A 16,013-nucleotide genomic window follows, 5' to 3' on the forward strand; every position below is an offset into this window, starting at 1 on the left:
AGATTTCAACACCTGCTGCTTTCAATTCCTCCCACGTGTTTGAGGTGTTAGTGTGCAGAAGTAGGGTCCTGGTTTTATACAGACTTGTAGCCTCCTGTCCGGTTTTCCATATATCCCTTCAACTTTATTGTGAGCTCCAGAAAGGATTCTTGTGGGAAAAGATTCTCCTCTGCAGGAGGAGTCAGTTTCTGCCTTTTGCAGTCTGAGTTCTGGAGAATTCCCAAAACATCTGTTTGTGGTCTGTTTGGACGAGAGTTGTAAGAAGTATGTTAGTTTTACTAGGTTTTTAGAAACAGATGGAATGCCATTTATTTCCGTCAGAATTGGATCACAGTGGAAATTCCCCATTTAAATTCCTTTATAATGAAAGTATTTGTGGCTGTGCTCTACCATGGAGTTCCTCAGGCAGCAGAACTAAGCCACGGGGTGGCACAAAACCATGTTTAAATTTTTATTTCTGTTTTTCCTGCTTCATACTCAAAACTGCTCCAGATGACTTTGCGTTAAAATTTCCAGGTGTTTCCAATCCATTCAAGGTGTTTTTTTTTTTTACCTCGTTTATTTTCCTTTTTTTTTTTCTTTTTTTTTTCCTTTACTTTTTCTTTTAGGTTTGTCATGTCATCTCTGATTCTTCTGTTCAGTAGACGATTACCAAGCTGAAAAGCATAGGTTGAACTGGAGAAGTATTATGTAAAAGTTCTTGCCAAAACTAAACTAAACATTGAAGTACCACAGTTCTGCAAGTAATCCCACTTAGACTTAAAATGCTTAAATCAAAGATTTGCTGTTTTCCAGTTGCCTGAGCTGGCAGATAAAGGGTGTGACTGGAAACGGGAAATAAGCTAACCCTTCTCTCCCTGGGGTCTAGGAGTTGCACAATAAGGAGTTTTTGTTTTCTTTTGTGTTTGAGGCAAAGGTTTCTTCCTTACAATTATCTTGAAAAAACTTCACTTAAGCTTAAGGGCTACCATATTCCAGGAAGAAAAAAAAAAAAAAAAAAAAAGGCTAAAAACCAAATCGAGCTGTAGTAAGAGGAAATGGAAATACAGAGTTGCAGCTTCTGACAGCAGGTTGTTAGGTGGTCTACCGCAGGACGGCTGATGCTGCAAGAGTCCAGTTAGGAGGGATGTGAGCCCAGCCCAGTGGCACTGAGTCAGGATGACTATCATTCTCAGAAGAAAGTGTGCAGATTACAAAGAAAGCAAACTGTAAATGTTCTGTTATTTCAGTGGTTTAGCAAACTTGGTTAAGCTGATTTGTAACATCTGTTTCATTTTAGATGGCTCAGTGCTATGTAAATACACAATCGAAAACCCAGAAGAAAGGAGATACACTGTGAAACACCTAACGTCAAACACGAAATACAAATTAGCAGTTGTAGCCTACACTGGAGGAGGAGAGTTTCCTGAGCTTAATTTCATGTACATAGATACACCACTTGACTGTGAGTATTGGCAGTAAGATTATTTTTTTTCTCCTAGAAGAAAGATGGGAGGATGTTTGAGGTTAGAATGACCTTTCTTTCTCAAGGGAAAACCATTTAATTTTCAAAGCACTTGAGAAAGGATCTAATTGAGAAATGAAATACGCATGCCATCATGACATTTTAGTACTTTGAAGTAGCTACATCTTTAATTTAGAATAAAAAAAATTACAACAATATTTAAATCTCATATCCTTCTGGGAAGTAGCATGCAGATTTGCAGGACTAGTGAGTCCTGTTTGGTAGATTGTTGAAGAGCTGCGTTTGGATTTAAGTTGTTTTCTAGTATGGAAAAAACTACAGACCTGTGTGCAAATAGAGGATTTCTGTACAGACTCTTGAACTTCTAATGTTGGTTGTTATTCTCATCAGTCTTTAAATCCCCTGCCAAGCTAATTCCTGCATACGCCAGAAAGAGGGCTGTTGGTTTGAGCATTGTAGTTAACTGACTGGGCAGATAAAAGCAGAGCAGGAAATTACATGCCTGTAGTTCTGTTCTCTTGAAAACACCACTCAGTAGTCTTAGCCGTGAGATGTGTAACCCAAATTGGAATTGCCTAGTTTTGAAAAATTTGCCTGGAGTGAAGGTGGATGGGGAGGAAAAGAAGAGGCGTTGTCTCATGCTAGGACACTTCATGTTTTATGCTAACTAGCAAAAGTGTCTAAACGTTTGCTCATGCCTTGCAGAGGCGGTTCTGCCTCTTGCACCTGTGTTCCCGCTTCCATGCTCCAACCTTTTCTTGTGCAGATAGACTTTTGTACTGGCTTAAGTCAGGAAAGATAAAAAGGAGAATGTAACTTGTTTCTTTTCCTGCTGTGGTTTGTGGTAGGGACACACAAGTCGCGTGACAAGCCAAAACGGCAGGAGCCAGTGCAAATGGGGAGAGAGCACTTGTTCTTTGTAAGGGCCTGCATCTAGTAGCCTGAACCATTTGTGAAAAACATTTTCTAAGGCTGTGTTTTATATCCAGTATTAAAAATACTGAGATTCTTATGTCAGTGTAAATCCTAGAAGAGGAAGACTAGTGCAGTGCTAGTGTCTATATTTAACAAATAGTTAAGTGAGATTACTATTGCTTCATAGCTCTTGGAAGTTTACAGTTACAATTAAGAAGCCAACCTGAGTGCAAAATGAAGGAATCTAGTAACACTTAAATTTTGGCAATCAATATCCAAAGACATACAGTTGTATCCCAGACCTTACAGCCAAAATATCTTGCAACCACAGAACACATAATTTCACTGCTGAGTTTGTGGCCCATATCCCATATTGATGGTATTTTTGTTCCAGAAAATCAGGCTGTGTTGACTATAACAGAGGAGAAGTAGAAAACAAGATTTTAAAGTATTTTTCTTTCACAGCAGACATGATGTACCTTCTAGTCCTGCTAGTGATAGTTCCTTCACTAATAGTAGCTATATGCATCTGGAAGATGAAGTGGTAAGTTACAATGCATTTTATTTCTGTAGCCAGAGAATGCAACTGCTGTAATTTACAAGCTGCAGCTGCTGCTTGTTGCTCCCAGCCTGTTGTAAGGCCCCATTCATTTTTCCTTTGACTGCCTGCCTATGTGGACATTGGAAATATTTGGCTTGCAGCATTTCTGAGACGCTCATCATTTACATCTGTTCCTGTACACATCTGTATGTTGCTTCTGCTGGTAGAATGTGCTTTGATAAGAAAACAAAACTGACTTGTTTTGCTGTCTTATTTCCAGGGTGAAGGAGTGCTGCTGTCCTGTAATACCTAGTCCTAACAAAAGCAAAGTGCTGTCTTTCAAAGAGTTTAAGGTAAGGTCACTGAACATCTATTATTTTTAATTTTTCCATTCTTGATTAGTGGAGGTTTTCCTTTGATGGCTGCATACAAAATGAGTGATATTCATTATACAGAAATTAATATAACTTAATATCATAATTTACTGATCAGTTTATATGCTTCAGTCTGTTACTGTAAAAAGTGAAAGCAAAAACATAGCATAGTTTGAGTTGGAATGGACCCACAAGAGTTACTGAGTCCAAATCCTGGCTCTACACAGGACCACCCAAAAATCAGACCCTATGTCTGAGAACATTGTCCATACGCTTCTTGAACTCCAGCAGCTCGGTGCTGTGCCCACTGCCCTGGGGAATCTGTCCCAGTGCCCGACCACCCTCTGGGTGCAGAACCTTTCCCTAACCCCCAGCCTGACCCTCCCCTGTCCCAGCTCTATGTCAGTCCCTTGGGTACTGTTGCTGGCCCTGCAGGCAAATCAGAGCCTGCCATCATACAAATCAAACAGTGAATTAAATCTTTTGGTAGAGTAGGTGCTTCTTCAGTATTACTGTTCAAAACACAGTACTCTCTGAACTCAGCAGACCATACTGCATTATGGTGCACTTTGCTGTGTGCAGCCTGTGAATGCTGTCCATCCTGCTGCCTGTGTCACCTACTGTAAGGCACAGGAGAGCGTGGTAATTGATCCACTTGAGGGTCCTTGGGAGAATCTGCCAGGCATTGACAGATCTGGCAGTGAAAAAAGAGCAGAAGGCCATCATCTTCCCCTGCAGGCCCTTGAGCCAGGAGCTGCTGCCTCAACACCATGTGTAAAATAAGAGTAACAAAAGGATGACTGCGTCTCACCCTAGCAAGTGTGGTGGCTGCTGCTGCTATTTATTCCACACAATGGGAGAAGTCTAAAACTTAAGCCATAGGCTGCTGCCTTCCCATGGTTTCACACTTCAAAACTGCACAGATAAAAACACTGAGGAAGTCTTTAAAATAGAGGGACATCATAGAATCATCTAGATTGGAAAAATTTTATTAAGTTCAACCATTAGCCTGGCCTGCTGCGTGACATCACTAGACCCCATCCCTTCACTGTCATGGACGTGTCTCATAAATGCCTCCAGGGCTGGGAACTCTGCCACTTCCCTAGGCAGCACATTTGAATGATGTTTCCCTTCTGTATCAGAAATACTCTGATAAATTTCACATAAAATACATCTTCCATTAAACGTTTTGTACAGATTTTCCATTATGTTGGTTTATATGAAAAATCCAAACTCAAAAAATCTATAAGGTAATTTTAGAAGTGCTTGAAGTTATTACTCACTTTCCTTTACTCTGGACTTCTTTCATTGAATAATTTTTGTTATGTTTCTCCTGTAGATTGGGTCTGAGAAAGTTCTAAAAATAAGTGACTGCACTCCTGACACCCTAGCAGTGGATAATAAGGTCGAAGCCCAGAAATTACATCTACAGAGCCTAATGCCTTCAACGCCAACAGAAGATAAGACCGACGTCCACAATTCTTCCTGGGATTATCATAATGAAAATGAAAACGAAAATGAAAAGAGGAACTTTACATCCACACCTACACCTCAGACTCATACTTGGTTTGAAAATTTGGCTTATTCTTCTCATCTTGCAGTTGAATCTGACCCCTATCAATTGCCAGAGACACTAGAAACCAGCAAGGCAGAAGTGTCAGCAGTGCCGTACCAGCCCCAGTACTACCTCAGTATTTTGAATGATGATGCTCCCTCATCACCCGGAGAGGCAGCTGGCAGGAAGACCAGTTTGAGATATATTTCACAAACAGATGTACATTGCATTGGGAGGAGGCTTTGATGTACCCTCTTTGATCGTCTGTCCAATGTTTGGGTTACAAAACGGAAACAGGAATTTCTGAAACCACTGCAGCTTCTCTTTTTGACAGAGGCTTTCACAAGCCCAGATGCCTTACTTCTGTTGACTGTTCAAAGCTGTTGGTTCAGGACTAGTTCAAAAGCACTGACTCTGCACTGGAATGATGCATACTATAGTTTGAACACAAATTACTGTTATAATGTAAAATTTGCAAGCCAATATTGCATGGCCTATAACAAGCAGAGGGCACCATTGTTCTAGCAGAGCAGCTGTTTGCAGAGGTGTTACCGAGGCACATAACCTTTTCCAGCATTAACCCTTGCACTTAGCAAACTCCAGACAACAAGGTAAGCAGACATAGTAGTCATATGCAAACATGTATCAATCCCCTTTCCAAAGAACATCATATGCAGGATTCATATCAGCTAGATCTTCCACTGCTATGTATGCATGTTTAACAAAAAACAAAACCAAAAAAACTTCCTCTAGCTAGCACTGAAGGACATGCTAGTTGTGATTTCAAAACTTACCAGAACATTCACTTTTTATCTTGCAGCATTTGTAGAAAAGGAGTTGAATACCACAGATTTCTTATAACTCCCAGAATCCACACAGTAGGCTGAGGTAAACTTGGTCTTCCAATTCTGATTTTTAAAAACTGTACATTTCTAATGAAACAACCTAGATAGTATTGTATCTGAAAAACCTTCATTTCAAAAAAGAAGCATTAAAAAAGGCTTGAAAGATATTCTGTATCAAGAACTACATGTGTAAGGAATTCTGATACAGAAACTTCACTCAAGAAGTCAGATTAAATTTCATTTTAAATTTCAGCATGGTGCAGGTTAGTCATGCCAGAGGGGATAGCTCTAACAAGGCATGATTTCCTACATCTGAGCTGCTGTAGCTTGGCTGCAGTAATTCAGCAGAGGAAGCAAGCAGAAGGGATACTGGGGGTGGAGGTAAAGCAGCCAGCACTGCCTTCATGGTGCAGTGAGACACTGTGGCCTCTCAGGAGTTCCCATCTCAGCTCCAGCAGAGGTGGCTCTCCTGGTCATTCCCAGGGAGATCCTCCACTGAAGGCATTTTATAATCTGGAGGCAAGGCAATGGTTTACTAGGTACTGCTCTGCTTGGAGACATGAGGAAGTTACCTCCTCTTTATCTATAAAACCTTCTGCATGCTGGGCCTGATGGCTGCTGATTCTTGAAACTGCCTGTGCTGTAAAATACAGGAACAAACTGTTCCAAGGGGGATAAAGCCTTTGTGCAGGTTAAAGGGGGCAGTCAGGGCACTAGCACTAACAATTACAAAAATATTTCTGACATAAGGGTAGAGAGGCATATATTTTTTGTTTCTTTTAAAGACCTGTCTTGTATTAGTGCTTGAAAATGAGCTAAAAATGAAACAAGGTATAAAGTTTTGTGTTGTTTATAATTCAACTTTCACAGCTGTTGTTGAAATGCTGACACTTAAAATGTATGAAAATCACAATGGAAAGTAACTCAGTCTCTATTAGTACTCAAAATTTTTAAATAAATGCGGTGTACAAACTATCAGTCCCCTTCTATTTTTAGAAGACATCTTACAAAGTAATAATGTAATGTATACTTTTGACAAAAAAATGTTTATTTGGAAAGCTTCAGGTTGTTCTAGTTAGTTAGCAACTTACAAATATAAATAAAGTTTCAACTCATTCCTAGTGCTGAGAGGTACATATGAGACCAGAACAACTATAAGAAGTTTAAGTACATTTTATTAACAATGCATCCCTTTGATAAGATTACGCTTCAGAAGGCTTTTAATGCCCATAGACATGAACTGTACACACTATACAAAAAAAACACAAAAAAATCAAGGTGGGCAATACCATTTTGGGACAAGCCTCTGTTTAAATTATACACAGCTCAATGCAATATTCTTACGGAAAATATATAAATACTTTTTCTTTCTATGTTACAGGTATACAATATAAATCAGATTTCAATGTCTGTTCAGTGACCTACAAACACTAGAACCTCCCAATATGTAGCAGCGTATTACTAAATAAAAAAAGACAATGTGGAACAGGGAGAATAAGTTTTGAGAGTTTCCTTGATCCCCACCTCTCCTTAGAATGATTAATTTACATAATCTCTTGTAATGCAGTTTTAGGGATGCTGACAGCCCAGTAAAGGAACAATTTTTCAATTAAATCTATAAAACATCTGCCTTTACTTCCTAAGACATTGCATCTTGTGCTGAAACAACCTATTCAGTGGTGAAATGGCATGTTACACTTTTTGGCATAAATTACATTTCTCAAATTAAATAGTGTATTTTACAAAGCAATTCAAGCAAAATGTGCAATTTCTGCATGCTGTGGCATTGCTATCAACCTATGTTACAAAAATAATCCAAAGAAAATCCACATTCTTTAATTGAAAACAACTATCCAGGGAACCAGAACTGAGTTAGACAAAAAAAAAAAAAAGATAGGAGCTTCTACCAAGATACAAATGTGTTTTCTAGCATGTTCCCAAAGGTCTTTTATAGTTCTCAGATTTTACTCTCACCTTGTACACACCTTTAAAATGCACATGATAGTAGTAGATAGAACTTAAAGGTAAAAAAGTTAGAAGCTTTCAACTGGCTCCACAGCAAAGCACCCAGTAACAGGACTGTGGTGCAGCCCTGTGGGAGGAGAACAGAGAGCTTGGAACTGCTCCAAAGCCTGGCCTAAATTCCTACACCTCAACTCCTCAGCTTGAGCTCATATTCACGAGCTGACATAAGATTCCTGAAGTCCAAAAAACCAGATACCATGACAAGAACATAGACTAAGAAGCAGGAACAACTCTGATCTCTCGCTGGGCTTTAATTATCTACCCTTTTGAAACATTTCTCAAAATAGCTACCCTTCTCTTCAGGCACTGTGAATCAGTGATGGTGCTATACTTTTTTCATCTTCTCACTGCAAATTAGAACTCTCTCATTCAAGACATGTTTAAAACATAACAAAAAGATGAGTGGTACTCTTGCTCCTTTTACAATGTTTATAAGGCAGCTTACCTTAGTGTGCCACCCTTAACTACTGAATACTGTGACTTGGGAAAAAGAAAAACATCCAACAACAAAGAAAGCAAAGAGAGCACCTTTCAGGTATATGTGTCAAATAAAATATAAGAACTGCCACATGAGGAAAAGTGGCTGTCTCCAGTACAAGATGCCAGGGGTCCAGCATGTAAGCTAAGTACCTCAAAGCCTGACCCATTTATGACAGCTGGGAGCATTCAGCATCTCAGATACCAAAAACACCCCTTTCTCCAAAAGGATACTCACACCACCTAGCCTTGTTCTCCTCCCTGCTCAGTGGAGAGAAACAGGTCATCCGGGAAATAATTCAGAGTGCTTTAGTCAGACCTCTGCCCTTTGGAAAGCGCCATCCCTTTCTACTGACTGTAAACGACAACCAAGAAAGTGAGCCAGATAATTTAGTAGGCTAAATTTCACTGTTCTCATTGTCAAGCTCTTCTTCCTGTGAAGGCTTTCACCTCAGACCTGTCTGAATATTCTGTATTAGCATATTCCATCAGTCAGGATTTTTCTTTGCCACAGCAAACTGAATTTCTATATAGTGTCAATAAGCACTATCTGCTTTAACAATTGTCTGACCATATCCCAAACCATTAGGACTGAAAAAAATATGAAGTGAGTGGTCTGTCAGCTTCCCTTCCTACCCTTTCTAGGAAAAGGGGAAGAATTCTTTATTAGGTTTAATACATGTACTTTTTTTTTTTTTTGGAAGTTTTATCATGAAGCAAATAAAGCTCCAAAATAAGAATTTTTTACGGGATATTTTAAAGAAATTGATAGAATTAGAAATTCACAGTTCATAACTAGACCAATATCAAATTCCTTCAATAATAGTATCCCTTCATTTGCCAATTAAAATGAAACACTTATGTGAGCTTAATGTAAATTAATTCTAGAAATGTATGTTATGTACAGACTTTACATCCTATATGCATACATGTTGAAATCTACTGACACTCATACACTTTTAGAAAAAACATTTAAACTGTATTTGCAGCAGTAATTCGTACATCAAGTTTCTGTTGTCATAGATCCCCAAACAAGCGAGTATTTCAGAAAAAGTAAGATGGAGAAGCTTTCAAAAGTATATTGACATTGCTTTTGCTTACCTTTTTCAGAGGCCTTCCTATTGCGCTTTCTACTTTAAGTGCTATTAAACTGGTAACAAATGAACAAGGGTGTTTTATTTAAATACAGGCGATAAAACTTGTTTATTTTGCTTAAATGCAGAAAAATAACATGGAGTTGTTTGATGTAACCCCATCTAGTTATTAAAACAAATCTCTTATACTCTAGCCTAACTGAGGTAGTGTTTGAAACTACGGTATAAGATACACCAGCCCCATTTTTGGGAAAACTACATTACTTCCTTTGGAGTATATACCACTATTTGGTCTACTTTGACGGAGATTTTGGTTTTTACAGAAGCATTTATTCCTTATGACCAGAGAATTCCAATATTAATGGTGTGGTATGTTTTCAGAACATTTCAAACATGTCTTGACATGTAGACATATTATTTGTATCACTGACCACAAAAGATCTGAATAGGTTTCTTTTTGCTCCTTCTTTCAGTGGGAACTCATGAAACGACAGTCTCAGGAATTAGATTTTGCTATGAGCAGCAACTTACAAATCTGCTTTATGAGACCCTGATGGCATACAGTGCACATAAAAACTCAGTGAAGTGATACCTGCAAAGCAGTGCCTATGTGGCAAGATGAAATTTCCAATAAGAGCAAGTAAATTTCCTATTTCACTGGGAATAATGTTTTACTGTTCACAAGACAACTGACTGAAATCTTCAGTAGCATAGCTAGTAAGAACGGGATTATGAGTATCAGGATAAATTTTCACTTATGTATTAATCAACAATTATAAAAAATGGTAAAAGTGAATGGATAAAAATACGTTCTACTTAGTACAGTCCAGCTGAGTTATTCTCCTATATCAAAATCAAAGGGCAACCCCTTCTATTACAGGCATTCTAACAAAGGTGGCCATGCTACTGTATATATATACACACATTTGCATATATTTATATTACCTTTGTACAAAGGCTTCTGAATCTTTAGATGCATGGTAAGTGATGGGGACTTTTACTTTTTTCATTAAGCTTGCACTCATTACTTTAGAAACCTCACTAGTAGCATAATAGCGTCAACTGTTTTCCTCATTAACAGTCACTGTATTATGTAACTTTTGCAACAAGTCTCAAACACCAATATAAAATTTTAAGTCCTGCTGCTTCAAAATTTGTACTTAAGGCTTTTCACTACAATTATTAGTACTATTTGATGCTTGATTACTCATCCACTGAAAATTCAAACTTTTTTTTTTTACAAAAGGCTGTTTCCATGGAACTTGGAAAATTGCTCATATTACATCTTTTCACAAAAGCAGCAATGATTAATGTCTTCAAGTTTAGTTTATACAATATTCATTTATCTGATACAAATCATGCTTGTTAAAGATTTTTAGTTAAGAATAAGACCAACATTCATACTATATGAGCATGAGTGTAGTAACTGCAAACACATGCATATCATTCAGGGAAAACAATTTGATTCCAGCATTTTAGCTTTAAATGATTTGTTATTTTAAAATCAAACTGTAGTGAAAATCCTTAACTGGTTCAGATAAGATACATATATGTAAATGTAATGAAATTGGAGAGACTGCTAATAAAATGACTTAAAACTACAGTAATATTAAAATAACTTAAAGGAAACCTCAGATTCACAGAGGCTTTTTTTTTCTGTCTGAAGTTACAAATCCCCCAAGTAGTGTTACAAACAGTACAAAAACCAACAGAGAAGAGCTAACATTTATCCCCTGGTGTCCATGATCACAGCATGGCTCCCCATTGCTGACAACGGAATGCACCCTCATCTCACCAACTCCTGGTATGCTGGGTTTAAAAAAAAACAAAAAACAAAAACAAACAAAAACAAAAAGCAAGGCATCATTCTGCTTCTCCAGAACAGAATTAGAAGTCAATCAAGTCAATCATATAAGATGTCTCTGTGTTCTTTGTTTTGTTTTGAATTTATGGTTAAAAAATGAAATGAAAACTTGTGGAGGTGTTCAGTGCTCGGCTCTTGCATATTCTGGTAATTACTATTATTAGAACTATGGTAATGTTTAATATATCCCCAAGGGGCTCAAAAGTTGGTTGAGGAAGAAAGTTATCGGTTCACTCTTCAGGTACCAGTAGCTTCTGGAACGGTCTAGAAGATGATGATCCAAACTTTATTTTCCAGTCAATCAGAAGTTGTCTGAGGATTTCAGAAAGTCTGTATGCAATGCACTGCGTGGAACAGACGTCAGGATTCAGCTGATGTATCAATTACAGGTTGTTTTGTTGGTGTTGCTAAAATAGCCTCTGCTTCCTCATGCATCTGAAAGACAGACAGATGAAGTATTAATGTTGTTAGAGATTTTACCAGAATGACATTACAAAATGGTTTTCTTTAATACATGCCTGAAAACATTACTCAGAACATGAAACCTGCACCCCTTTGGCACATTTTGGTGAATTCAAAGCATCTCAACCTTCCACTTACTTGTAAGAACTGCACATCTTGAAATAGCTCCTGAATGAATCTTCGAGATGGGAGTCGAAATGTACAGTGTGCTAACAAGTAGGACACCTCAGAGTAAAGGCATATGTCATCAAATGCTTGGGGATACTTCTCCTTAATTCTGATCAACAGGAAAAACAGAATTTTAAAAGTCCTGAGCAGATTTCCATCATATTTTTAAAAACTGTTAAGTTTTGATTGTCATCATTAAACTAGAACTCTTCAGTAATAAGGCATTATAAATTCTGGATATGAAGAAGGAAAATCAGAACAGACAGCATGATTTTCTACCAAATTGGAAGAAATCTCTATTGATGACACAAAATAGAATATATCTAACTTTGAAAGCTGTACAGAGCACCTGAGATCACCAATGCTAACAGTAGAATTTGAAAGATAACAGCGTATCAAAGACAACACTCCCATATGTACCAACAATACTAAAAATAAATATGGAAAATCTAACTTAATATCTGTAATTTATAAGTAAAATGAACACTACCGAATTTTCGTTTAGCAGCTGATGGTTTTTAACATCACTAGTCCAGAAATTTACACTTTTTATTATGTTTAGTACATATACATTATTCCTGTATTTTTAACAGGAGTTTTGCCTACAAATTAATGCCAGTGGTTGCATTGTTTCTTAAAACACATTTGTGTTTCTCAAGTTACTTTCAAATTGTCACTCTGGTTACCTGATATATCTTGCTTGGCACAAATAAACATGAAATAATTACCGTTTCTTTTTCAAAGATTCAGGACATACTGAGTTTACAATGAAACATCACTACAGTTAAATTACTAATTTGAAAAAGAGTGGTAAGAGTATGACATTGAAGATGGAGCAAATAATATTAGATGGAAAATCATTTCCTTAGCTTTTACATTATGTTCAGCAGCTATCTCCAGTAATCCACAACAATACCTCCTTGATGGCATTTTGAAAAGTCAGAATCAGGTGAACCACTATCTCAGAGAACTTAGAAAATACGTACAACTAAATATTGACAAAACATTTGAGATGTATTTAACTTACGTCAGGAGTCCAGTTTCATGGCCCTTAGTTCCCACTGAACTACTCAAATTGATTACTAAACGTAAGACTTCTTTCCGCAGAAGTATTCTGCACACTGGTGTATCATCTGGGATTGATTTTACTCCTGGAAAAACAAATTCAACCATATGAAGTTCAAGCAGGAAGTCTTTGATTATGCTAATCTTATGCCACGCAAGTCTGTTTTGGCATTTTATATACATGTGCATACATACAAACATGTACACAGATTTACATATATATTATGAACTACCAATAAATATCCTAATTAAAACTTAAAATTAAAAATTTTAACATAGGATTATTGTTTTTCCAAGATGAACTTCATAAGTTCTGTGAGACATGTGGAAGAACTGAAAACTAACACAGATTCAACTACAGTTCTGCCTCTATCACTAGCGCATGTTGCTAGGATATTACCTTCTCTGTTTGTATCAAATCCTAGAAGCTAGCAACCAGCTACTTCATAACAAATTATCATAATTCAAAATAGAAAATGCAAGTCTAGTAACAAAACCTCTCTCTAACAGAAATTTGGTAATTTTGTTTTTAAAAACTTTTTTTTCCTACAGTTGGGTAAAAAAATCATTTTGATTGCAAGGTAGGACACAGAGCTGTTTAATTACCTGCAAAAGATTGTACAGCATAAGCAGAACAGTTTTAAAGTATGTTCTTCTATTTTCTTAATAATATGCAATGCATCTACCTTCCTGGATAGGGCACCTACAGATGGTTTGTTTCTTGTTGTTTGGTGTTTGTTTTTGAGTAATGGACATTACTTTATTGCAGGAAGTGGAAATGAAGTATTATTCTTTCATAACACTTAAAAAATACTTTAAGAGCTATAGCTTCTAACAACATACAGTTTTCAAACTTACCTAGTACAAGTTCGGTACTTTTGGTGCTGCTAGCTGAACCATGAGATACTGCATCACTACAGCCCGAAATTCCAGAAAATTTGGAGGAATGCACATCTAAGTGATTGTGTATGGTCTGCCCACACCAGTCAGTATATGGAATGTCTGAGAAATCTAACAGAAACAAGATATCACGTCTCTGTTACTTGTATTTTTTCTTACCTGAAATGCTTTTTATATTTTCCAGCAATGTTATTTATGCAATACTCTGATGCACTAAGTATGGTAAATGTCAACATACAAAAGAGATGAAAACGAGATTTTAGACAAAGCATGCTAAAAGTGTTTTTAAAACACTATTTTGAATCTTAAAATTCTTTGGTAAAAACAACCAACTCTTAAGCAGTGACAGAAGTCTAATGCATTCACATGTACAGCTCTTACTGATAAATCTATGCTTTTCTGTATAAAAGAGATGGATTTTGTATATGCACAAGTTCTTAGTTCATAGTAATTGTCACAGGTCATGCAGAATGGGCTCTGACTTCAACAGAAAGGTGTGACAATCAAGAATTATTCTGGGAAGTTTCACTACACATAACCTTTGATATTTCGGATGCAAAAAGATGAATGTAAAATCCTAACATTTAAGTTCTTGTGCATTTAATAGCGCATTAAAACACATTGGTTTGAAAGGATTTTGAGAGACCACCTAGTTCAACTCATTTAACAACGAAAGGATCACTTCAAAATTAAATCAGGTTACACTATGAAGAGTTTTTCCCCTTTATGTTCAACTGGAATTTCTTTTACTACAGCATATGTCCATGACCTCCTGTTCTTTGCCTCTGCAACTCTACAAGAGAGCCAAGGCCAGGTTCTTGACAATCTCCACATGGCATTTGAGGACTAAAGAAAGATGAATGCACCACAGCTTTCTCATTCAGTTTCATCACACATCCCCAAAAGAAACACTAACCTGTACGAGTATATGAAGAGTTCACTTTGTTGTTAGGCTGATAACCCAGAATTTGAATACAGACACAATAAAGGCAGTTTTCATCTGTGTGCTCCTGTAGCCCAGTATCCTCTGTATTTTCTAAAAACTGGGAGGCATCAGAACGGCTGGTATTCATTATTTCTGTGAGACTGATCTGCTGTCGGAGCATCTGAAAAGGACTTTTGACTACATCACCTGTACCTGATGGAAGACCTGTAGATAGGCAGATATCAGGAAAAAACACATACAACAGTTAATAGAACATTCTTTGAATTAAATTTCCCCTGTTAAGGCTAAGAGTAGAAGATCTAGAAAGATCTAACCTTTTTTTTTTTTTGAATAAATTCCCAAAATTTCTTATAGCATTCCAGAAATAAACATAGTTTTTTAGTCTCAGCTAAATACTATATAACAGAATGTTGCAAAGGATAGACCTCAATCTCTAAACACCTACTGTACAAAGGCAGGGTCAATTCCAGTATTGTATCAACAACTGTAACACCCATATGTTACAAATTTTCATAGTATCAAACAACATTGGTAGAATATACCAGGTGTATAAATGATACACGCAAATGAAAACAATTTAAGAATGCTAACTTAGTGCCTCTAACAGCAGGAAACTCAATTCAGTAATGTAGAAACAGGGCTAAGAAATTTCAGTGATGGGCTCTTCCTTGGATGGAAAGCACCAACATACACAATTTTGAATGGAAGTTACTTTATAACAAGACTCAGCAAGCTACAGAAACACTTTCAGGAAAAACAGCTTAATATATTATACTGAAAACACATAAAAAAAGATCTTCAAGCAACCTTCTTGTAATAAAGGTCTAGTTAACTAGGACTACAGCTATTCTGTACTACTTTAGAACCAGTATCAATGTTTTGCTTTTAGTTGCCCTACTAAAAAGACACATCGATGCTCTACAGATTTTCATCTACTCCTGAAGTAGAAAGAAAACCCTTTCCAGAACAAGCCAAGAATTACAGAGCACTTGCAATTCTCTTGTACTACATTTCATCATCTCCACTGATAAACTGCCTTGGAAACAACATAGAAATACAAAATTTACTTTCCAAAATATACATGTAACAACTTTATTGTTCCTAAAAACTCATGGGTAATCAAAGGGAGTCAAAATGTAATAGCTCAATTTCTATTTGGCATTGTATTTTTCTTTCTTAGCTTAAATTGTTTCTTTCTCTAATGCGCTATTGCTTCCAGTCTTCCTTCAATTAGCATTAGCTCATATTACAGTCAAAGATACACAGACATACTTCAATTTATTAGATCAAGTTCACGTTGAAACAACAGTGCATTAT

General features: G+C 36.9%; 2 protein-coding genes across 9 annotated transcripts in view; one reads left to right on the forward strand and one right to left on the reverse strand.

Moving 5' to 3' along the window:
* The window catches only part of LOC137848625 (oncostatin-M-specific receptor subunit beta-like), a 33,283-nt gene extending 26,613 nt beyond the window's left edge, over positions 1-6,670 (forward strand). For 6 of the 7 annotated variants that reach the window (XM_068667891.1, XM_068667886.1, XM_068667887.1 and 3 more), the window contains 4 exons: positions 1,280-1,444; positions 2,846-2,924; positions 3,202-3,274; positions 4,635-6,670. In XM_068667891.1, coding sequence (XP_068523992.1) covers positions 1,280-1,444; positions 2,846-2,924; positions 3,202-3,274; positions 4,635-5,096 — 779 coding nt within the window. In that variant the 3' untranslated portion in view covers positions 5,097-6,670. The remainder of the gene's footprint in view (positions 1-1,279; positions 1,445-2,845; positions 2,925-3,201; positions 3,275-4,634) is intronic. The other variant, XM_068667890.1, reaches the window with a different exon arrangement.
* A 182-nt stretch (positions 6,671-6,852) lies between these two features.
* The window catches only part of RICTOR (RPTOR independent companion of MTOR complex 2), a 77,658-nt gene continuing 68,497 nt past the window's right edge, over positions 6,853-16,013 (reverse strand). For both annotated transcript variants that reach the window (XM_068667884.1, XM_068667885.1), the window contains exons 34-38: positions 14,667-14,900; positions 13,709-13,861; positions 12,813-12,936; positions 11,756-11,894; positions 6,853-11,590 (exon numbers count right to left, since the gene is read on the reverse strand). In XM_068667884.1, the coding sequence (XP_068523985.1) occupies positions 11,516-11,590; positions 11,756-11,894; positions 12,813-12,936; positions 13,709-13,861; positions 14,667-14,900 (725 nt within the window). In that variant the 3' untranslated portion in view covers positions 6,853-11,515. The remainder of the gene's footprint in view (positions 11,591-11,755; positions 11,895-12,812; positions 12,937-13,708; positions 13,862-14,666; positions 14,901-16,013) is intronic.

This window comes from Anas acuta, chromosome Z (genome assembly GCF_963932015.1).
Source record: "Anas acuta chromosome Z, bAnaAcu1.1, whole genome shotgun sequence".
NCBI lineage: Eukaryota > Metazoa > Chordata > Aves > Anseriformes > Anatidae > Anas > Anas acuta.